Source organism: Chrysemys picta, chromosome 3, assembly GCF_011386835.1.
Source record: "Chrysemys picta bellii isolate R12L10 chromosome 3, ASM1138683v2, whole genome shotgun sequence".
NCBI classification, from domain to species: domain Eukaryota; kingdom Metazoa; phylum Chordata; order Testudines; family Emydidae; genus Chrysemys; species Chrysemys picta.
Genome location: NC_088793.1, coordinates 96,383,692 through 96,407,231, shown reverse-complemented (window position 1 = coordinate 96,407,231; position 23,540 = coordinate 96,383,692). Strand labels below are relative to the sequence as shown.

The 23,540-nt window shown below is 41.2% G+C and overlaps 2 protein-coding genes across 15 annotated transcripts in view; one reads left to right on the top strand and one right to left on the bottom strand.

The window, feature by feature from the left end:
- On the top strand, nucleotides 1-16,507 carry HDDC2 (HD domain containing 2). 4 transcript variants are annotated; one of them, XM_024113912.3, is made up of 6 exons: nucleotides 1-364; nucleotides 2,469-2,590; nucleotides 7,044-7,146; nucleotides 8,945-9,028; nucleotides 12,995-13,133; nucleotides 14,688-16,507. In XM_024113912.3, exons 1-6 carry the CDS (start codon nucleotides 293-295, stop codon nucleotides 14,783-14,785), a joined length of 618 nt encoding a protein of 205 aa, XP_023969680.1. In that variant the 5' UTR covers nucleotides 1-292; the 3' UTR covers nucleotides 14,786-16,507. The 4 variants fall into 4 exon arrangements, with proteins under 4 accessions (XP_023969680.1, XP_023969686.1, XP_005280258.1 ...); XM_005280201.4 differs by having other exon boundaries at nucleotides 8-364; nucleotides 8,960-9,028; XM_065588515.1 differs by lacking the exon at nucleotides 1-364 and adding an exon at nucleotides 839-859.
- Nucleotides 16,329-23,540, bottom strand: part of TPD52L1 (TPD52 like 1) — a 68,774-nt gene continuing 61,562 nt past the window's right edge. For all 11 annotated transcript variants that reach the window (XM_005280197.4, XM_065588521.1, XM_065588522.1 and 8 more), the window contains 2 exons: nucleotides 23,429-23,489; nucleotides 16,329-18,125 (listed from right to left, as the gene is read on the bottom strand). In XM_005280197.4, coding sequence (XP_005280254.2) covers nucleotides 17,994-18,125; nucleotides 23,429-23,489 — 193 coding nt within the window. In that variant the 3' untranslated portion in view covers nucleotides 16,329-17,993. The remainder of the gene's footprint in view (nucleotides 18,126-23,428; nucleotides 23,490-23,540) is intronic.

The window sequence follows — 23,540 nt, the reverse complement described above, 5'->3', positions numbered from 1 at the left end:
TCACAGGAGCGAGGGGCGGGCGCAGGGGGCGGCCGGGCGGGTCCTCACCGGCCCGCCCCAGCCCTGCACTAGGGTTTGGCGTGTCTCGGCCATTGCTGGGCTCCCCGCCTCGTCTTCCAGGCAGCAACGTCTCGCTGCAAGGCCAGCGGGGGGAGAAGGCGCCGGCGGGTGCTTGAGCTGGCCCGGGACAAAGCGGAAGGGGAGGCGGGTCCCGGCAGCAGCTGCAGCCCCGCGCGAGGCGGACTCCGCGAGCCCCGCTGCTTCTTCCTCGGCCCGCTCCGCCGGCAGCCCCATGGCCGCGGCCCCGCTGGGCGGCGCCGCCGGGAGCCTGCTGCAGTTCCTGAGGCTGGTGGGGCAGCTCAAGGTGATGGCGCTGAGGCCGGGGTGGGCGTGAAGAGCCGGGGACAGGCCCTGACCAGAGGGGGGAAGTCCAGGGGCCGGAGATCCGGGCCCGGGGGGGGGTTTAGCTCAGCCACCCGCGCTTAGGATAGAAACCCAACCCTGCGAGACTCGCTGCCTGCCTGGCCTTTTTAGCTGGGCCTCGCCAAGTGCCCGCCGGGTCGGTGTGCTCGGTACGGGGCTTAACCCCCGGTAGCAATGCCCGGGCCAGGCTCCAGAACTGCCCCGCGAGGGGGTGCTGGGTATCATCGCCTCCCCTTCGCTGCCCAAGGCCACAGAAGCGAGTCGGAGGCAGAGCTGAGGCTAGAATCGGGAGCTCTGGGTTCCCAGGCTTGTGCTCAGTTAACCAAAGCCTAGTGCCTGGTTTCCTTGTCAGTTAATAGACCCCTGCGAGGAATTTGCTGCAGGATCACACTTGAGTCCCCATCCCTTCCTCCATCGACTCCCATTTAAAATGTCGGTAGGTGGGTCATTTCTAGCGATCTTGAGCTAAATGTCAGTGCAGGTCTCTGGATAAAAAAATGAAATCAGTCTGTGATCTGTTAGAGAAAATTCTGCTTGAGAACCCGGCTGCTGCTGTATCTCATTTTGTATGTTAGTTTCTTAGCTTCCAGTGAAGGCTGAGTGCAGCAGCTCACGTCTTGAGGAGTTTATGTGCTTGAGCCTGCAGGAGTTTATGTGCTTGAGCCTGCCTGAACCATATGCTGCTCCTAGGTTTCCTTGACTCGTTTGTGTTGCCTGCACCACTGGTCTTGTGACACCTCAGGGGGTTATAGGACTACAGCCAGGGCCGGCTCCAGGTTTTTTGCCGCCCCAAGCGGCGGAAAAAAAAAAAAGTCACGATCTGCAGCGGCAATTCGGTGGGAGGTCCTTCGCTCCCAGCGAGAGCGAGGGACCGTCCACCGAATTGCCGCTGAACAGCTGGGCCTGCCGTCCCACTCTGGAGTGGCCGCCCCAAGCACCTGCTTGGCAAGCTGGTGCCTGGAGCCGGCCCTGACTACAGCCTGGATCCAAGTCCCTATAGATAGTTACAGACATACAATATGTGTTTCTCTGGACTTGGCTCTAGCTACCAGGACGTATTAAAATATGAGATCAATTGAAAAATTCTTTAGCCCCAGCTTTAACGTTTTTAGCCAAACCCAAAGATTTTTGCTCCCAGTATAGAACAGAGTGGTCCTGGCAAAAACCATTTGAAGCAGAAACACGTGCAGGTTGGCAGACAGCTGAGGGATGGAAGGCTGATCCAAAAAGTGTCATTGACTGAGCATGGGGCTTACCTCAGAAGCTCTTGAATTTAAGGCTACGTCTATACTACGGGGGGAGGGATCGATTTCAGATACGTCGAATTCAGCTATGCTATTCCCGTAGCTGAATTTGCGTATCTGATCTGACTTACCCGCTGTGAGGACGGTGGCAAATCGACCGCCGCAGCTCCCCCGTCAATGGTGCTTACTCCTACCTGTGCTGGTGGAGTACACGTGTCAATTCGGGGATTGATTATTGCGTCCCGACGAGACGCAATAAATCGATCCCCGAGAGATCGATTTCTACCCGCCGGGTAGTGAAGACAAACCCTAATTCTAGTTCCTCTGAGCAAGTAATTTAACAGTACCTAGTATCAATTTCCACCTCTGTAAAATGGGGATAATACAAATTACACCTACATTGCAGAGATGGAGTGAAGATTAATTACAGTAGTTAATGGGTGACCAATGCTTTGAAGAGGTATAGTGCTATTTAAATGCTGAATATTATTTATTCATACTGAATGCGTGTGGTTAATCAAGCTGAAATGGTCTCTGAAAGCTGAAAAGGACAGATTTTCTAGTGGTGTGTGCTGTGTGTGTAGTATATTGCAATAGAGTTTGTCACAGGATCAATCGCCTGTACTTTCAAACTAACTCTGGCTTTGTAACGTTTATTTTTCACTAACATTGAGGCTTCATTTCTGCATGAGAAGGAAATGGTTACCCGTAATGGAACAAATTTCCATTGGTATCTCTTAAGCTAAATTCTTCAGAACGTTTATTCAAATGTTTTATATTGTTAAAACTGTCTCCAAGCAGAGAGTACCACGAACAGGCTGGGTGTACAGGAATGTAGAGAAACCAGAGAGTGTATCAGATCATATGTACAGGATGGCAGTCATGGCTTTGGTAACTGAAGATAAACAACTTAATAAAGACAGGTAAGAATACTAATGGTGATGATTAGGCCTGTCTGGAGATTTGGGAACTGAGAACTAATTATTCATTACACCCTGGCAAGGAGTTTTAGAATACAGAGGGGGAATCAAAATTGATATTTTTTCCATTCTTTCACAAGTTGCTATGTGCCTTCTGGAGTTGAGTTGTTTTATTAGTTAAAAGTGGAGGCTTGGACAGGCTGCTAACACAGAATAGTTCCAGCTTGATTTCTCTCAAGAGATGTACATAAGAAAGCTGAAGAATCCTGTTCAAAGAGGAGTTTGAAGTGCATGGTGAAGCAAAATCCATATTTTATGTAGCTTTTGACAGAGATTCTATTAACACTTGAGAGAAATTTAAAAAAATGTAATTAATTTAGCATATAAAGGAAAACATAATTAGCATTGTATCAGCTGTCAAGAGTGGTACAGTATCATATTTCCTTTGTCACCTTTCTGAATTGATGATAACAGACTTCTGTAACTTGGAACTCATCTTTTCTAATGAAGCTTCAGGAAGTATAAACCACTTTAAATCATGTTACTGACACTGACTCCTGCACTGCCCACCAGAATGGTCCATTGGCCTAGCAGAGAACATGCATGGCTCCTTTTTCAATGGATAACTCAGAAACACAGGGCCTGATTGTCTACTGCCTTATACGTTATGTAGTTATTGACATCAGTGAGAAGTGAGTATGAAAAGGTTATAAAACAATAGCATCAGAATGGTAGCATTTTAGATTTGCTTTGCACAGGTGTCAATAAATTTGAGGTGCAAGGCACTGTAGAATCAGGCCCAGAGAGTTGAATGACATGGCAGAAGTTCCATAGCTAATTTGTGGCAGAGGTGGAACAGATTCTTGATTTCCTCCTATGGGCTTGGGGAGAGCCAACAGGTGCAGAGGAGCACACAGTTTGGACAGAGGCATCCCTTAGGAGATGCTCTGTTAACGGGGACACTCTACATCCTAGTGAAGAGGAGAGGAGAGGATAGAAGTTGACAAAATACAGATAGGAACTGAAGAGAAACAAAGGGAAAAGTCCCATTCATCTCCACATGGAGGCAGACAACTACATACTGACAAATTTTATAAGTGCTTGTATACAAATTCTAGAAGTCTAAATACTAAGATGGGTGAACCTGAATGACTGGTATTAAATGAGGATATGGATATAATAGGCATCACAGAAACTTGCTAGAATGGAATGTGGTAATACCAGGGTACAAAATCTATAGGAATGGCAGAGTAGGTTGTGCTGGTGGGAGAGTGACACTATACGTGAAAGAAAGCATAGAGTCAAATATAGCTTAAATAATAAAAAAAAAGGTGAATCAAACTATACCATAGAAACTCTATGGATAGAAATTCCATGCTTGAATGACAAGAGTATAGCAGTAGGAATATACTATAGTAAAACCTCAGAGTTACTAGCTGACCAGTCAACCACACACCTCATTGGGAACCAGAAATATGCAATCAGGCAGCAGCAGAGACCAGAAACCCCCCCCCCCCCCCACCCAAATACAGTACAGTACTGTGTTAAACATAAATTACAAAAAAAGGGGGAGGAGGGAAGCAGCATTTTGCTTCTGAAGTAAAGCTTCAAAGTTGTATTACGTCAGTATTCAGTTGTAAACTCTTGAAAGAACAATCATAATGTTTTGTTCAGAGTTGTGAACATTTCAGAGTTACAAACAACCTCCATTCCTGAGGTGTTCGTAACTATAGGTTCTACCGTACCGACAACCTGACCAGGGTGGTAATAGTGATTGTGAAATGCTCAGGAAGATTAGAGAGGCTACAAAAACAGAAAATGTAACAATAATGGGGGATTTCAACTATCCCCATATCGATTGGGAACATGTCACCTCAGGATGGGATGCACAGATAAAATTTCTAGACACCAATAATGACTGCTTCTTGGAGCAGCTAGTCCTAGAACCCCCAAGGGGAAAGGCAATTCTTGATTTAGTTCTGAGTGGAGCACAGGATCTGGTCCAAGATGTGCAGTAATAGTGACCATAATGTAATTAAATTTAACAACCTGGGGGGGAGATATACCAAAGAAACCCACCACAGTAGCATTTAACTTCTAAGAGGAGAAGTACACCCAAAAATGAGGAAGCTACTTAAATGGAAATGTAAAGGAACAGTCACAAGAGTGAAATGCCTGCAAGCTGCATAGAAACTTTTAAAAAAATTTCTCAAACTAAATGTATTTTCCTGCCTCTCTTCTCCTGCCCCTCGCAACCCCCCAAAAAGCAAGAGGGCCAAAAAAATTAAAAAAAAAAAAAAAAAAAAAAAAAAAGCCTCCATGGCTAAACAACAGAGTAAAAGAGGTGGTGAAACCAAAAGACATCTTTTAAAAACTGGAATTCAAACCTTACTGAGGAAAATAAAAAGGAGCATAAATTCTGGCCAGTCAAGTGTAAAAGTATAATTAAACAGGCCAAAACGAATATAAAGAGCAACTAGCTAAGGATACAAAAACTAATAGCAACATTTTTTTTTAAGTGCATCAAAAGCAGGAAGTCTGCCAATAACTGGGGCCACTGGATGACTGAGGGTACTAAAGGGGCTCAGGGAAGAGAAGGCCATTGGGGAGAAGCTAAATTAATTCTTTGCTTTGGTCTTCACTGCAGAGGATGTGAGGGAGATTGCTATTCTTTTTAGGTGATAAAATTGAGGACTGTCCCAGATTGAGGTGTCAATAGAGGAGGTTTTGGAACAAATTGATAAATTAAACAGTAATAAGTCACCAGGACCAGAAGGTATTCACCCAAGCGTTCTGAAGAAACTCCAATATGAAATTGCAGAACCACTAACTGTGGTATGTAACCCATCACTTAAATCAGCCTCTATACCACATGACTGGAGGATACCTAATATAAATGCTGATTCTTAAAAAAGGTTCCAGAAGTGATCCTGGCAATTACAAGCTGGTAAGCCTAATTTCAGTACCAGGCAAAAGAGATGACAAAGGGGGGATGTGATAGAGGTCTATAAAACCATGACTCGTGTGGAGAAAGTGAATAAGGAAGGTTTATTTACTCCTTCACATAACACAAGAACCAGGGAGTCGCCCAATGAAATTAATAGGCAGCAGATTTAAAACAAACATAAAAAAGTATTACTTTGCTCAACTCACACTCAGCCTGTGGAACTCATTGCCAGGGAATGTTTTGAAGGTCAAAACTATAACTGGGTTCAAAAAAGAATTAGATAAGTTCATGGAGGATAAGTCCATCAATGGCTTTTAGCCAAGATCATCAGGGATGCAACTTCATGCTCTGGGTCTCCCTAAGCCTCTGACTGCCAGAAGTTGGGACTGGATGCACTTAATAATTGCCCTGTTCTATTATCATGCTCAGCACAGTAGTATCTTAGTGCCTTCAAGTAAGTGTGTTAAGCAACATTACTAACATCTGTCACATGTTTTTCTTCTCGTTCTTTCCTGGGGGGAAGTGCGTGCAGTGAAGTGTTTTAAAAAATAAAATATACATTTTTTTTCTCCCTCCTCTTCCTCCACCTCCTGGCCCCGCTCCCACTATAGGTATATGCTAGAGAAGGCAAAGTGGGGAAAAAAATGTGCCTTGCATGTAGATCGGAAGGTGGTGAGGTGTGTGATGGTTCTTAGATTCTGGGGGAGTTCATTCCACAGTCTTGGGCAGGACCCTGAGAAGCTGTCTCCTGCATGAGCAAGCTTCACCCTTATTTCATTGTGCCAGAGGAATGAATGAACTTGAAGCCAACTGAAAAATCAGACTAATAATACTTACCCACCATTGTAAAGTGCTTTGAGATCTACAGGATGTGCTCAGAGCACAAAGCATCATTGACAGCCACATTTTTTTGGATGAGGTTGCTACGGCACAGAGAGGTTCACTGACTTAGCTGGAAGCCTGTGAGCCCTAGTGCGTTACATAGATCTGCATTCTAGTCTTGCAATTTGCACTTAATTTGCTGATTGCTTTTAATGCTTTTTACTGCACTCTGTTAAAGAAGGCTGGGCTGTGCCACCATGAGTTGCTAACTTAGCTACATAATATATGTGTATTTTGTCAGGTGGCATTTTGAATTTGGCAGGGCTCCTTATATCTTTAAATGCAAACATTGTTATCATGTGAGTAGTGTATAATGGATAATGTCCTTAGCTTTTATGCGGTAGGGATTGGTAAATGATATGCTAGGTAACTACACTGTTGTCACTTAGTATCTTTTGCTCCCCCAACAAGGCTTTCTGGTTTTGGATATCTATCCAGATATCTTTTCATACATAACAGTAACTAGAAATTGGGATTCAAATATACTATGGGATGGAAAATTATTTCAGTAATACTGATCTGTTATAATATAAGGGGGAGGGAGAGTTTATCAATACTGCTTATTAATAAACAAAGTGTAACTATAAAGTTTATTGGCTAATCATGCAGTGTTTCTCTCCTTATCAGATGTGTACGGCTAGCTCTGGTTCACGATATGGCTGAATGCATTGTTGGAGATATAGCACCTGCAGATAACATCTCCAAAGAGGAGAAACATCAGCGAGAGGAGGTTGGTATGGTTGCAGATGCAGCCTGGTACTCTGTAGAACTTTGTAAAGGCTTTGCACTTTATTTGTAGAGGTGAACAACTAGTTATTGGGGAGACCCTCAAAACAACATAATACAGAACATGAATTTGTGCATGTATGCCACGGAGTAGCACTAAAAAACCCTGCTAATTTGGCTTGTCTACATAACACTACAAAGTGCAGGATAATAAAAGGGAAGTTTTTTGAAAGAACCCAAACATCAGCCACCTGCCAAATGAATTGACTGGATTTTCAGTAGTCTGAGATGTTAGTGAAGTTGCTCATGTATGTCCATGCTTATTTTCTGGGGAGTAGAGGCACAGGTCAGAAGAGAGAGGGACAGATAGTTAATACTTGACACATGGCACTAGACCAGTGGTTTTGAAACTTTTTGTATTGTTGACCCCTTTCAAATAGCAAGCCTCTGAGTGTGACTGCCCCTTATAAATTAAAAATGAAGTGGGGGTAACAACCACCAGTTTGAGAATCTCTGCACTGGACACTTCCAAAGTATCATACAAACTTTACCTGATTATTCTTACAGTACGCCTGTGTGACAGGTAATCAGTGAGCCAGACAAACAAATGCAACTGTCTGAGTACATAGTCTTTGGCTTTAATGATGGGCACAAACATATCCATTAATCACAGTTTTGTCCTTTCTGGCTCTCTGTATTATTTAAAGCTAAAAGGGAAAAGTTTTCCTACAATTACAGCTAGAGGGCACCACCTTACTTAATAATCTTTTCCAAGGGATACAAATAAGTTGTTTAAAGAGTCTAAAAGAAAAACAAGCTTACAGTGAATTCTCTGCCACTCTTATGCTTACTGTTTTATTTAGATTTTTAAAAAAAATAATTCTAGCAATATGTTCCTGGTGAAAAGAAGATTGGACTTAAAAGATTAAATGGCTATTCAGAGTTCTTTAAATGCTATCTTTATTCACTGTAACATTGACTGTTCTGTTCTATTATGTACCTGTTTGGAGTGTGCTCTTTTAAAAAAAATATATATATATATATAAATTGTTTCCCTAGTGCCTGCTGGGAATGTTTCTCCACTAAGTGCCAGACTAAGGGCATTTAGGTGCTTAAAGATGCAGGTAGGTGCCTAGTAGGAAAAGGGCCTAGGGGGGAGCTGTCTGCATCTTTAGGACACCAAATACCTATAAAAATCTGGCCCTACGTGCCTGTTGCTCCTCCTGGTCCCATTAAAGCAAACAGGAGTCTTGTCATTGATTTCTTCGGGTGCAGGATTGAGCCCTAAATATTTATACTTCTGAAGTGCTATCTTTGTATAAAATAACACCTTGAGTGGTAAGTTTCGACATAACTGTATATTGGCATAAAACTTGGCCTTGCTTTTATTATTGTTTGTTTCCAATTAGGACCCAAGTATTACTGGGGAACAGAGTAGGACTAGAATGAAATTGATTAGTTGGAACAACATGCAAAGAGGATTCCACTGTTCATACCAATAATTTGGTATTGCATCAAAACAGTGTTAAACAATATCTGGTACCTGGGGTCAGTGGATGGTGCTTCAGATTATTTTCTGCTGCTTGAGGCTAGTCCTCTGCAATTTATTGAGCAGGTCTGGGGTGCAGAAGCTATTCTGTAGCCGTTGCTTTTATTGTTTCATTAGCAGAGTTAGTACTGTACGTGTGCAGCTGTGGAGAGAGAGATGATTCACTGTTTATACAAAGGTGGTGGTGGACAAATTGTTTTCCAGAAAACAAAGGAAAAGATATTGTACTCAGATAATGGCCAAATGAAAGCAGGAGTCTGTCTTTCAGGCAGCTATGAAACATTTGACCCAGCTGCTATCAGAAGGCCTGAGAAAAGAAATCTATGAACTCTGGGAAGTAAGTATAAATCACTTGATGCATTTATTCCACATTATTGCTGATAACAGGACCAACCAATTGTCTTATTTTCATGGTGTTTGGTGCTTAGTGACGTTCATAATCTTTTTCTAAAATCTTTAGAGCAAGATGGGTTTGGAATTTTTCTTTGGGGGTACGTTTGTATGGCAGCAACTTTCTGAACTCTTTTTCATAAAGGAAACAAAATAATTCGGTATAATGACCCAAATTGTGCTCTTATACCTGTGTAGCCCCACTGCATTCTAGGGATTGATTTACATAACGGTGGGATTTGGCCCAGTATGTGTATTTACCTGGTCAGACAGTGCTGTTCCATAAGCAACATAACCTTAAAAAGGACTATGGTTTTAACTTCCACAATGTCTTAAATGAGAATTTCAACTAAATGAAATATGAATTGGGAAGTAATACAGTGAAATAATAGGTGGTATTTGAATTAAATTTGAAAAATGATCATGTTGACCTGAAAATATCTTATCTTTATACTAGAGAATCTGTTATACATACAGAGGTGATGTTAGAATATTGTGATCTTGCATTAACTGTAAGTCAGGAAACATTAGGCTGCTTTCCCCCAAAAATTTGTGTTGGGGGGGGGGGAAAGCTATTATTTCCCCCAACATATGTTTCCATTATATAGTAATTTTCCCTCACCAATTGTCTGCTTTTGTATATTTTATTGTAAGCAGGTAGGTGTGCAGTCCTTGACCTCTGTAACCTGAGGCTGCATTTAATACTGATATTCTTCCTGTTCCACTTGAATTGTATTTAAATAGGTTTCCAGATATTTGAAGATAAATTCTGCCCACAGTTATATCTCCATTGATTTTAATTGGGTTGTATTGGATTAAGTGACAGCAGAACTGGATTTTCAAAGTTACATTCCAAGGTTAAAATAATGAATTATGGAATACTATAGTGTATTCATAAAATTAGCCCTTTCCTTTAGCCTTTTTCACTGGAAAACTCCTCTAGCAAACAGGCAGGAAGTCATTTCAGACAGAGTTGAACTATACCATGGGATTTCTCACATACTTTTTTTTTTTTTTTTTTTGGCCTTGGGCTCCTGTCCCAACTTGTACAGGAGCTGATTCCCCATCCCCACCTCACCTAACTACAGCACACATTAGCTTTTTACCTTTCTCATTAGATATCATTTCTCATATGCACATTTTGTAGTTCATATTGTTATTTGTATCATTTATTTTTGTTTCTACCTTCAGGGTAACCTAATCAGCATTTGGTTTCATGCATAGGGGTATCAGTGTACCACACTGAAAATATACACAAACCTTAGCCTTCACTGCTGCTAAGCAGCTAGTTCTGTTTAAAAAAAAAAAAAATCTTTGAAATATTCAATCAAAAATCTACTCTGTTATACAAAGGCAATACCATTGACTTCAGTGTTCCCTGTGGAAAGTGAGAATGAATTAGGACAGGGTTTGTGGAAGATCCTCCCACAGCTTTGACAGTACAGCTGGTTCCTGACTTGTGACATCCTCATTAGCTTGGTCCTTGAGCCGACCGTCACTTGTTTCCATTTGTGCCAACCGGATGGATGGTTTTGAAGTGTGAAGAAAGAGGTACCAGAAGGAGACCACCAAAGCTGTTTTCACTTTGTAACCTAATTTAGGACGTGAATTTAACTCACTGGAGGCAAATGAGGACATTAGCACACTGAGTTACTTCCCTCTTTCCCCACTAGTTTTAATTTTTAATGTCTACAACTACAATAGTCATAATTTAAGTCAATAACTTCTATTCTGTGATGTCTGAGAAACCAATTACTTCCTGTTAAAAGTATAGGGAAATTCAAATACTCACGTGGAGACACTGTACATGTAATTACAATATGGTACAGTGCTTCATTAGAGTAAACTGACCTGCAATGTGAGCAGCCCCCATTGTACTATGTGCATGAGGAGGCAAGTATAAAATTATTCTCAATTGATCAATCTGTTACCCATGATTAATATATTGCACTGAGACAGACATTTCTGAGCAAGAAGACACCATGATAAAGTTATCATTTATGATACTGCCAAACAAAAGCGTGAAGTTTACCGACAGAATGGATAAAACGCAGAATATAAAATAATAGGATTAAATAGATTCACGAAAATAAGAGGCAGCGTTGAACAGCATTTTAAATATAAATGTGAATTGAAGAAAAGCCCTAGTCTTAAAAAAAAAAAAAAAAAATAAGTGGGGTGGGGGGATATAAAAATGTTAAAATGAAGACTTCAAGTCAACTAATAATTAAAGCTTAATTGAAATTTCAAAATGTAATTTGAATTCAAATTGATTCTTACACTAGTATTTCACTGCTGTCAAAATCCAGATCCCCGATTTTGAACCTAGAGCAAAGAACATAATAAATGAGCAGAATATGTCACACATCCAGTTAAGCATGACAAGTTCATTATCTGAACACAAATGTGCTGGAATTACAAATTAGGATCTTGCCATTAGGCATGACAGCTCCACTATTGTCTTGTTAGAGGCAGGAGGTAATGTATATTAATCAGTGTTCATGCTTCCCACATCATGGGAACTAGAAGTTCTGTTTTAAGGGCTGTAAGTTCCAACGGTAGCCCAGTTTCCTCTTTGTTTGTTTCACGGCCCTGCCCAAATAGGCACCTGTTCTCTGGTTAGTAGGTGAAATTCTGCTTTCACTTGTGCACAGTTCTCCTCAAAATCAGTGGGAGTTGTTGCATGCAACTGAGAGGGGGAGGAAATAACAAGGAAATCAAAGGACTTAAAAGGAAAAAATAGGAAGAGATACAAAGACATTAGCAGCTCAGACAGATTAAGCTAAAATGATCAAGAAGGAATGACAGATTTAAAAAATACCTTTTGAGAACAATGACAAATACAAGTAGCAGGATAGCAAAATGGAGGAACTAGAACCACTGGTGCAGGAAGTGGACCCATATATTATAAGGATAACAGAAACCTCATGAAATCGTAGTAATGACTGGAGTACAGTTATTGAAGAGTATTTGCTGTTCAGGAAAGACAGAAGTAAAGGTGGTGGAGTGTAATGATGAGGTAGACTGTAAAGAAATTAAAAGTGATGGAATGGATAAAAGGGTCTGTTTGGGTCAAAATCACTGGGGAAGAAGGCTCCTCTGGGCTAATGCTTAGGATATCTTACAGACCCTCAAGATCTGATTTGTCTATGGATAGAGATCTCTAATGTTTTAATGAAATAAATACTACTGGAAGTCTTATAATTGTGGGAGACTTTATTTCCCAGCAATAGCTTGGAGGGCAAGTGCTACTGACAATGGTAGGGCCCAGATTTTCCTGCATGTGATAGGTGACAGATTTCTTCACCAGATAGTCACTGAACCAACAAGAGGTGATGCCATTTTAGATTCAACCTCATAGAAGAACTGGTTGTAGGGAATAATCTTGGTCTAAGTGATCCTGAGCTAATTCAATTTAAACTAAATGGAAGGATAAACAAAAATAGGTCTGCAACTAGGTTCCCTGATTTCAAAAGGGCAAACTTCAAAAAATTAAGGGCACTAGTTCGGGAAGTGGACTGGACTGAAGAACTCAAGGATCTGAAAGTGGAGGAGGCAAGGAATTACATTGTCAAAGTTCCAGAAGCTCTCTGAAGCCTGCATCCCAAGGATTTTTAATGAATCTAAATTCTGGGGTTTCTTTATATGAGCTCAGATTCAGCAAAGCATTGCAGCATGTGAATAATAATATACCTACTTAGTAAAGCACACAAACGTGTTAAGTCTCGTGGAACTTAAGCATGTGCTGAAATGTTTTGCTGAATCAGAGCCTTAAAAAGACATGAGGTCTACTGTATTCTTGAATATCTGTGATACAGATGAAGAAATTCGAAGTGTAAAAAAGGCCTTTTAGTTCTGGCACTGTGTGTTCCAGCATAGCGAATCAAATCTCTCTAATTGCACATCTGTTCAGGAATATGAACACCAGTCTACAGCAGAAGCCAGATTTGTAAAAGAGCTGGATCAGTGTGAGATGATACTCCAAGCATCTGAGTATGAAGAGTTGGAAAAAATGCCTGGAAGACTGCAGGACTTTTATGATTCAACTTCAGGTATGAAATTTGATTTTTGTAAATGAGAGAGAGGAGTCTGTGAATCCCAGTGGGGCATGATTCTTGGATTTAAAGTGGCAGTTAGCGGCTTATGTCATTTGTGTCAATCTAGCCCTCAGTCTCTGTAAAGCGGCCTGAAAGTGGGGATAAACTACATATACACATTTAAAGTCTCTTTACATTGTAAGAACAGTGTGAAATAGTCTTAATGTAAATGAGAATCAAGCCTAGTGAACAGGTTGCTTCAGATGTGCTTGTATTGTGTTCAGTTCCCTTCTATAGTGTTTACTATTGTTCATTTTACTTAATCTCTGCAGGATAAGGGAAAATAGATACTTTTATATACAGAGTTTAACACTAATGAAGGGCTATGTTCAAAAAGAGAGAGAACTCAACGTGTTTTGAAAAATAAGAACACAAGAATAAAAGAACTGGCACTATATAGTTAGACACAGTGTCAGTGAGTCAGTATATAGAGGAGAACATCAGACTGAAGTATCTGAAAGTGTAAGTGGTAACTATATCCCTAGCTGCGATTTTATTAGTGTTCCTACTTCCAAACTCAGTGTTGTGAAACTGGAGATGCTACCCCTCACCAGCTAGATCAGCTTGATCTGGTGTTTCTCTTTCCAGAAATGAAATAGATTCTTATAGTCAAATATTCTGCCCAATCATCAGACAAGCTTTAATTTAAGCTTTTGCTGCCAAGCCTTTATCCAATGATTTAATTTTCTCTCCTGCCAGGGAAGCTTCAGAAAGGCTACATGCAGCCAGTTTTCTTGGCAACTGACCTGCATAACATACTATGAAACATGCCTGTTAACTTTTACACCTCATTATGGCTGCAGTTCAGAAAAGAAATCATGTATTTATGCCCATCACGATTCATAGGTTCTAGGACAAGAAGGGTAACATTACCCCTGGTAATTGTTCCAGTGATTGATTACCTTCTGTGTTAATAAATTATGCCTTATTACTAATCTGACTTTGTCTAGCTTAAACTTCTAACCACTGGATTTTGTTATACCATTTGCTGCTAGACTGAGGAGCCCATTGTCAAGTATTTGTTCTCTATATCGGTACTTAGATGACCAAGTCACCCCTTAACCTTCTCTTTGTTAAACTAAACAGATTGAGCTCCTTGAGTCTCACTATAAGGCAGGCTTTCCAATCCGTCAATCGTTGCTGTGGGTTTTCGCTCAACCTTTTCCAGCTCTTCTTGAACTGTGAGCACCAGTTCCAAATCCAGAGTATAACATGGAATTAATGCTCATTACCTGAACCTTAAGTTTAAATACCAGCCTGAATCAGGATCCATAGCATGAATTTTTAGACTCTTCCTCCCTCCAAATAGTATATACTCTAGATGAACAGTTGCTCTTCTTTGTAGCTATGGTTATTCCTGAAACATCACAGCTAGTGTTCACAATTAAACATATGTACTAATGGTTTCTTTTGTGATAGAATATGTAACAGATTATACTGTTGCTCCAGGCACAAATTATTATAAAGGGAAATAAGAGCATGATAATGAATTTTCTTTTTGTTTTACAGGAAAATTTAATCACCCAGAAGTAGTCCAACTTGTGTCTTCCATTAATACAGAAAGAAATAAAAAAATAGCTGCTACAGCAAGTGAGCCATGCACTTGATTGATTTTAAAGCTTCTGTAGCTAAAATAAAATATTTATTTTGCTGCTACAGCATCACTAATTTTTTCAGGAGTGTTTTTTTTTTCCATTAATTGCTGGGAATCCATGAAAAAAATATAGATAAGGGAAATTGGCATCCTATGATATCAAATGCAAAATTATCCTGAGATCAAACAGTGTAACTAGGGTTGTGTCTTTTTTTTAGTTTGATGCAACCTGTTAACTTGTATAGTCAATTGCTTGATCCAATTTTGTTCGTTATGAAATACAGTAGAACCTCAAAAATACAAACACCAGAGTTATGGACTGACTGGTCAACCGGACACCATGTGAAACTGGAAGTAACCAATCAGGCAGCAATGGAGACCCCAAAAAAAGGGCAAATATGGTACTATGGCCATACTGCATCTTCAAGGTAGCTGTGGGGAGCACCTACTCACAGGAGGAGTTGAAGACATTGAGATTCGCAGGCAAAGCTGAGAGCCCCTGCTGCCAGCTCAAGGCAGCAGGAGCAACATTGGGGTCTGCACTGATTTCACCAGCATCCACCATTCCCAGTCAGGAGGGGGACAAGCTGGCCCAGGCAAGACGTTGGAGCCAGAGCTATGACCAACCTCTATTCCCAAGGTGTCCGTAACTTGGAGGTTCTACTTCTACTGTATATGCAAGAGACCAAATAGCCAGTGTTAGTCCAATTTATGGAAAAAGGTTCCATATGATACCAGTCTCCAGGAAGCCATCTCATGTGGCATTGTTTCATTCACCTTACACAGGTATGCTCCCAAAGTTACACTCCAAATGCCAAGTAAAAAGTAATGTATAGGTCATCTAAAACTAGATTTAACCAATCTGCTTTGTTTTTCCAATAGCACTGGACATATGCATTCCAGGTACCAAAGGGCATGATGGCACCTCCTGGGTTTGTACTAGCATAGAATAATCATATGTCTTGTCCTTTTCCTTTAGGATAGTCCAGTACTGGTCTGTGAGAATAAGTCACTACCTGTTCCTATGGTAAAATGATCATATGTCCTGACCCTGACAACTTTTCTATCTACTTAAGCCAGGGGTGGGCAAACTTTTTCGGAATCCTGATGTTGCCCTCAGGCCAAACTGTATGGAGGGCCGGGTGGGGAAGGCTATGCGTCCCCAAACAACCTGGCCCTCACCCTCTCCCACTTCCCATATGGATGTCTCAATTGCCCACCACTTTAATAGTTAGGAAGAGAGACTGGGCATCAACGGTATGTTTACACACAAGTTTTTTGAGTATAAAAATGCCATTTTAGAATTCTTGCACACTGTGCAAGTAGCAGGTATAGTCCTATTTTAAATGGCTATAATAATAATCAGGTTTGTGTGTTTCTAACTATCAATGATGGGGAAAAATAAACCTGATTTCAGATAGCTAATATAAGCTATGGGGGTGCCCCAAACTATCCATCTGCAACTTTTTTTTTTGTATTTCCATTGTAATACAGTCTTGTTCTAATAGAATGTTACAAGGGGCATCTTGCTAATAAAAACACACAAGGCAGAGACGCTCATTTTAAAAACCTCATTTTAATAAAAATCACTAACTTCATTTACACAAACTATGTAATTGTTTTTAAAAATAAAATGAATGTTTATGCACAATGCTGCAACAGAAACTTGCAAATTGTCACCAAAAAATTAATTTGCTTTCTGTGTAACATTAAAATAAATCACATTAAAGAAACATTTGAGAGGTGTTCAGAATCAACTTGTCACATGGGAGAATTAAGTGTAAGACGTTAAAAACAAAAACAGAACCCCTGTAAAACCACTTTGATACAGGATTTTCCTGACAAGCTTTTAGCAAAACCTTGGATACAGAATGGCTAAAGTTGATTTGAAGCTTTGCAGTACGATAATTGAACAGGTCTATTTTAAAAGCAGGCTACATTCCTCTCTCTCTCCCCCTCCTCCTTCCCCCGCATTCATGTTTATACGTGATAGGCTTTTACTGCCACCAATGGCTGGCTGCACTATAATAACCTTACTGTTCCTTCTCTTAAAGTGATGCAACAAATCATGCTGCATCTAAGCTAAGAGATGATTCTGGCTTCTTGAAGATTGAATTATGCCCTGAAGTGCAATAAAGCAGGACAGTTTGATCCAGTCTGAAGCACGTACTCAGCCAGTCTACCATAAAATGTAAGGTTTATACTAAGTACTAGCTCTGGAGTGTAAACTAAAGGCATGGCACATCTTTATTAAGTTGTTGTACACAGATTCTCTCAAGGTTCTAACTCTAATGAGGCTCACACTATTCAGTCATATTAATCTGACCTTCTTTCTAAGGAGATGGTATGGAGGCAAACCGGTACAGTTTGTGTTTGTTGGTTTAATACTGAAATTGGGTCCCAGTATCAAACAGAACATGTTTTTCAACTGTAGCGTTTCCTGCTGTGGGACAGTAACTCAGTGGTCTCCAAACTTTTTTGATCGCGCACCCCCTGCCGAAGCAAAGCAAAAAAAAAAAAAAGTGCGCTCCTCCTGCTGCGCACCCCCACTTTGGAGACCACTGCAGTAACTGATCAACTTAGTTTGCATCTGAACAATTGGGTTCCTCTTTAGGGGAGGATATTCAAAGACAGGCTGTGGAAGTGAAAAAGGAAGAGAGACAGCAGTGTAACAACAAATGATTCTGTTTGACTCCTTAAGCAGCTCAGGTCATGTCTGTATGCTCGGTAAAGGGCACTAGTATAATTTGGTGGACAGCTGGTGTACAGACTATTGCTGGCAACGGAAATCCTTGCACAGTCCTAGACCCATCTGTCTGCTGTGGCACAGAGGGGTTACAGAATCGGTGGAAACATGCATACTAAAAACCCATTTAGTCCTTTAAATAAATAAAAAACAAAGAAATTATCAACTGGACCAGAGGTGTGGAGTGAATTGGAGGGAAAATACCATAAAGCAAGAACTGTTTGGTTACATTATAGAAATTGGAACATTAAGAAATGATGGTGTGCGCAATTTCTATGGAGTATAAAAATGCTTAATGGTAAAAATGGCCTAGTAAAAATACCAATACATTTGGAAGAATGACTATAGTATCACATGAGTGAGGCCATTTTCAAGAGGTTACAAAGCCACGTGTCTCAAGCTGGATGTGGAAAGAAAGCATAGAAAACATTAAGTCTCACCAGGTCGGATACAGATGGCCAGTAGGGGCTACAGTCTAACACTGAAGTTCCTCCTCGTTCTCAGGAAGCGGAGTGCCTGTGATAGAGCCCTGAGCACTGGCGTGGGCAGTAGAACTGAGAACTTCTTCAAAACTCCCCCCACTGTGGCTTGTCCCTCCAACCTTCGTCTGAAATATGGCAAATAAGGGAAGAACACAGTGATTTTTCTCCTTCCATTCTGCTTATCCCCCCCCCCCCCCAAAAAAAACCCTTCAATGTTTTGTTTTAAAAGAAAGTTGACTGACTTTTCTATGGAGATAGAGGAAGCAAATGTTCTCATACCCTGCAGCGTAGGTAGCACTTCAAAGCATACAATGGGCTTGTATTCAGAGCTTTTGATACTTTTGTTTTTTAACTACACAACATTCTAAATATCAAGGCTGAGCTTTTCAAAGCTGCCTACGGTATTTGGAAATTAAGTGCCCATTACATTAAATGGGAACTGAGCATCCAAATCATTTAGGTGGCTTTGAAAATTTAACCTTAGTATGGGTGTGTGTGTATGTTTTGTCTGTTCTATTTCTCTATAGGACTATATTTTTTCCTCCCTTGAATATGTTGAGTTGCAGCTCACTGCGTAGTTAAAGCAAGGGCTCTCTGTTCAGAATAAGGTACCACTCAATGTAGGTAATGATGGCAGAATTGGGCAGTGAATAGATGTTACCCATTGAAGTCAATAGAATCAATTTGATAACTGGAGAAAACAATTAAAACTGGGTTAAGGGCCTTTAAAAAAAATCAGATCCAAGTTCCTTTAAATTTGCTTTCTGTATAAAATAAGTCCTATGAATGAGGCACCTGAGGGAAGTGCCCAACATCAACCTGTCTCCAGGGACATGGATTATGGAGAAATAGTGAGTATAACAACTAAAAATAACTAACTAAGCTAAAATCTTGTCAGGAAAATATTGCTTCAAAGCAGTTTTATACAAAGGCTAGGATGTTTAATCTGTAAATAAAGCTTTGGCAAACTATAGCACATTTGTCCCCCTCACCCAAGCATTTGTCCTCCGCTGGACAAACAGCAGATTTAGATTTAATTAAAGAAGGACTTTCATAAGAGCTGCTTTGAATTAACAGGAGTGTGTCCCTTAGTTCTGGCCTGGGCATCACTTCTGCAAGTGGATTCAGGTCTGTGGATAGAGCAGGATATTTTCCCTCCCCTTCCACAGCTGAAGGTGAGAGATAAAAGCTGCTTTACTGGATTCCCCTAGCTGAGATCCAGTGTGTAGTTCATAGAACCATAGGTTTAGAAAGGACCACAAGTGTCATCTAGTCAAACCCCTCTGGATCCTTTCTAGTTTCTCTACATCCTTCCAAAATGCAGGCCTTTTCCAGACTCTCAGCCAAGTGAATGCTTAGGAAAATGATCATAATTAAATGGACTGTGTCCTTTGTCTCCAAAGGGTTAATCCCATGTAATCCTTTGTTTCATTTGCTGATACATGATGAAGAGCAGGATCAGCTTGTCTAGTTTGAGAGAGCTATAAAATGAAGTAACAGGATTGTAAGTACCTTGCCCTGAACAATACAGGCCCCAGATGGAAAATCTGTCTGAATTCTAGGAGAGTTTACAAAACATTCCCTCTTTATTGATATTTGCAAATGGTAATAGATGAGATATAAAAAAAAAAGTTGGCTCACTATAGATATGGAGACATATTATGAACAGGAAGCAGCTGCTCTATGATTAAGACTACAACCGAGTTTCCATTATAAGCCTTATTTTGGACCCACTTCTGAAATCCACAAGTCATGTTAGCCTGAGATCTAGCACTGATGTAGAATTTTTCAGCAAAATTTTAAGCAACTCAGACAATAGGGCACTTGAATTTGGACACCCTAAAAACACAACTGTTAAATATATTTACAATTATTTTATTTTTTTTGTCCACTCTGTAGCTAAAAAACAGAAATAAGGTGAAAGATAAAATCTGCTTTACTGGATTCCCCTAGCTGAGATCCAGTGTGTAGTTCATAGAACCATAGGTTTAGAAAGGACCACAAGTGTCATCTAATCTAACCCCTCTGGATCCTTTCCAGTTTCTCCACATCCTTTTTATACATTGGTGACCAAAATTGGACAGTACTCCAGTTGAGGCCTAACTAGCACCGCATACAGTGGTTCTGTTGCCTGCGATTTGCATGCTATTCCTCTGTTAATGCAACCTAAAGCTTCATTTGCCTTTTTTTTTTTTGCAAAACCATTGCATTGTTCAGGTTGTGATCTACCATAACTCCCAGATTCTTCTCAGCAGTGCTGCTGCCAAGCCAATTATCCCCCAGTCTGTATTTGTACGTTTAGTTTTTCTTCCCAAGTATAGCACCTTACATTTGTGGCTGTTGAATTTCATTTTGTTGTCTATAGTCCAGTTCTCCAATTTCTCAAGATCCCTTTGAATTTTAGCTCTGTCCTCCAAAGTGTTGGCAACTTGCCCCTCCCCGCACTGCTTTGTCATCTGCAAATTCTGATTGATTTTCAAAGGAGCTCCAGGGAGTTAGATGCCCAGCTCCTATTGATTTTCAATGACAGTTGGGCAATAACTCTCAGGCCCCTTTGTCCTGCTTAATGTCCAATTTCAAGCTTATTAAAATTTGATTTAGTGCAGGGGTCGGCAACGTTCGGCACGCGGCTCGCCAGGGTAAGCACCCTGGTGGGCTGGGCCAGTTTTATTTACCTGCTGACGTGGCAGGTTCGGCCGATCGCGGCCGCCACTGGCCGCGGTTCGCCGTCCCGGGCCAATGGGGGCGGCGAGAAGCGGGCGGCACGGGTGAGCGATGGGCTGGCCGCGGCTCATTAGGTCACTGTAACTGCTCTCCTCCAGACCCACTCCCTGGAAAATCTGCTGCTGTTGAAAGTAGAGGAGCTCTACTCTTGCAGACCTTAGGTTATCTGAAGATGTATGGGAAAAGAGGCACTTGATACAGCTATCACCACCACCCTCATCACTATGGTGCTGAAAAATCATGGCTCAGTTTTTTCCTCTTGTTCCTTTGTGCCAAGGGAGAAAAACAATGCTGAGATACAATGTGTTTGCCATGAGAGCTTGGCATTGACTTCAGTGTTGCTCTGGATACAGGAGCTGACCCATTACCTAGGACTCAGGGGTTAGGGGACCTCAATTGTGAGACTGAAGAGCTCCTAGATGGTGGTTTACTTGCACCCTCAGCACTCAACATGGGATGATTTAGCTAAGGCCCTGTTTGCCTACTTGTTCCAAACTCAGCAGAATGAGATCAAGCTCTCAGTGTCTGTTCCTCAGGCAGCGCAGTGTCAGAGGATGATGCCTTCGGAACTGCCTTTAAGAAGTGAGCTGAGATGGCTTGCCTGCATTCGTTTGGTGTAGTTGACACACTAGACCCTGGCTGAAGCAGACCCTGAATATATTTGACAGTGATGGAGCAGCAGGAGGTGCACAGCTTTCGATCAGTAGACTTGGCTGTGGCCATCTTAGGTAGGCCCTCAACATTGCAGGAATGGCTTAGTGGAGCCTTAACAATGGCTTAGTGGAGCATAAATACTGAACAGGGCTAAAAAGCGTAACTGTCGCTCTGGTAACTACCCTCACTATAAGCACATAATTATGTACAAAACCCACTAATCTTTCTTGATGGATAAAGGAGACTGACATATCCCATCTCCTAGAACTGGAAGGGACCTTGAAAGGTCATCAAGTCCAGCCCCCTGCCTTCACTAGCAGGACCAAGTACTGATTTTGCCCCAGATCCCCAAGTAGCCCCCTCAAGGATTGAACTCACAACCCTGGGTTTAGCAGGCCAATGCTCAAACCATTGAGCTATCCCTCCCCCGACATGAGAACAATGGAGACCCCATAGGATCCTGCTATGGCCTTTGGTCATCACGGGGGCCTATGTGATGGTTGCACCTCCTTGTACAAGTGTGTATGCTAGGAGCAGTGCTTAATTTGTGCCAGGGCTAAGCCCTGGCACCTCTAGGCTTGGCAGTTCAGAGCCCTAGTACCTCTAGGCTTGCTGCATCAGTTCTGAATGTAAAAAAATTACTTGAGCCCCTGCAATTAATTGCTTGAAAATAATTAATTTTCATTGCAAATTAAGCATAGGATGGGGGAGGATAAAGATTAAGTAGGGTGTGCACACAGCCCCAACAGACAGCAAGGTTTCTTTTGGGTGATGGTGGCAGTTGAGCATAGAGAGATAAGTGAAAGTGTAGTAGGAGGTGGAAGGATACCTAAGGCACTGGACTAGGACCCTGGAGATCTGGGTTCAGTTCCCAGGACTGGCCTTGTGTATATTAGCTTCCTACTGGTAGAGTGAGGCTTCAGTGCAGGTAAATTCAATAATCCAATATAGTGATGTATTGGCCATAAAAAAAACCTATAACCATAGTACTTTGTATCTTTCAGATGTTCAAATGACAGAACAGCTCTAAGAATTTATTGATGGAAGTGTTGGTTCTGGAGCACTCAAGTCCAGCCCTCCATTAACTAGGAGTTACACCCTCTTCCTCCAGGTCTGGACTGGAAATTTCTCTGCTATAACATTTCAATCATGGTGTCCATGAGACTAGATTTCCCTATATACTTGCAGCCTTGAGTTTTAGTTGTAATTTGTATTTGGGTAATAAAGCCATCTTCTTACTAACCTAAGGATATTTACCTGAGAGTGTCATAACAGACACTGGCACTCATGCAACAAACATTGTCAGTTCTTCTCAAGGCTGAAGGTTGATGAATATAGCTCTAGTCAGCACAAAGAAAGAATGCACTTTGTGATCCAACTGAATCTTTACACCACACTGAACCAAGCAGCATTTTTTATGCACACATCTTCATCAGAAGAACGAGATGGCTTGGAAGATGGCCTCTCTGCTCACCCTCCACACGGTGTAAAGGCTAGCTCCTTCTAAATGTGCCATGCTCTGCTCTGTTAATGTGGTAACACCAAAAGGTGCTACTGCCTCATGTCTGATATATCAACTGTTAATCGGGGTAGCTCAAGGTTGTCATACTTTACCTTTCCTTCAGTACAAAAACTTTTACACAGTTTTGAGGCAATCCAGAGGAAAGATTGACATTAACTGGGAAGTTAGTACTTGACATTTTAAAGAACGATTCAAAAAACTCTGGGCCAGATCCAACGCTGGTGTAAATCAGCATAGATCCATCCGTCAGTTCGCACCAGCTAAGCACCCGACCCTCACTGTTTCAATGGGGCATTGGTTGAGACTGTTTATTTAAGCTGACAGACAATCTAGTTTGTTACTTGGCATTCAAGAAGCAAAGAAAGAATATTTCTCTGCATATTGCCTTCCTTTTCTTTCATTGCACTACAGCTCCACTAAATCCTTCATGGAAGGATGCAATCCAATCTGCCTTTGATACAAATGACAGTGATGACTAAGCTGTCACTTTAACAAGCACAGCCACATAACCCAGCTCCTAATCATTACCTTCAGGCTTGTGACAGTGGTCTCAACCTTCTCTTCAAACGATTTGAAAGTTGGAGAATTCCTAGGAGGAAAAACATGATAAAAGAAGAGAGTCAGTTCTGAACCTAATTGT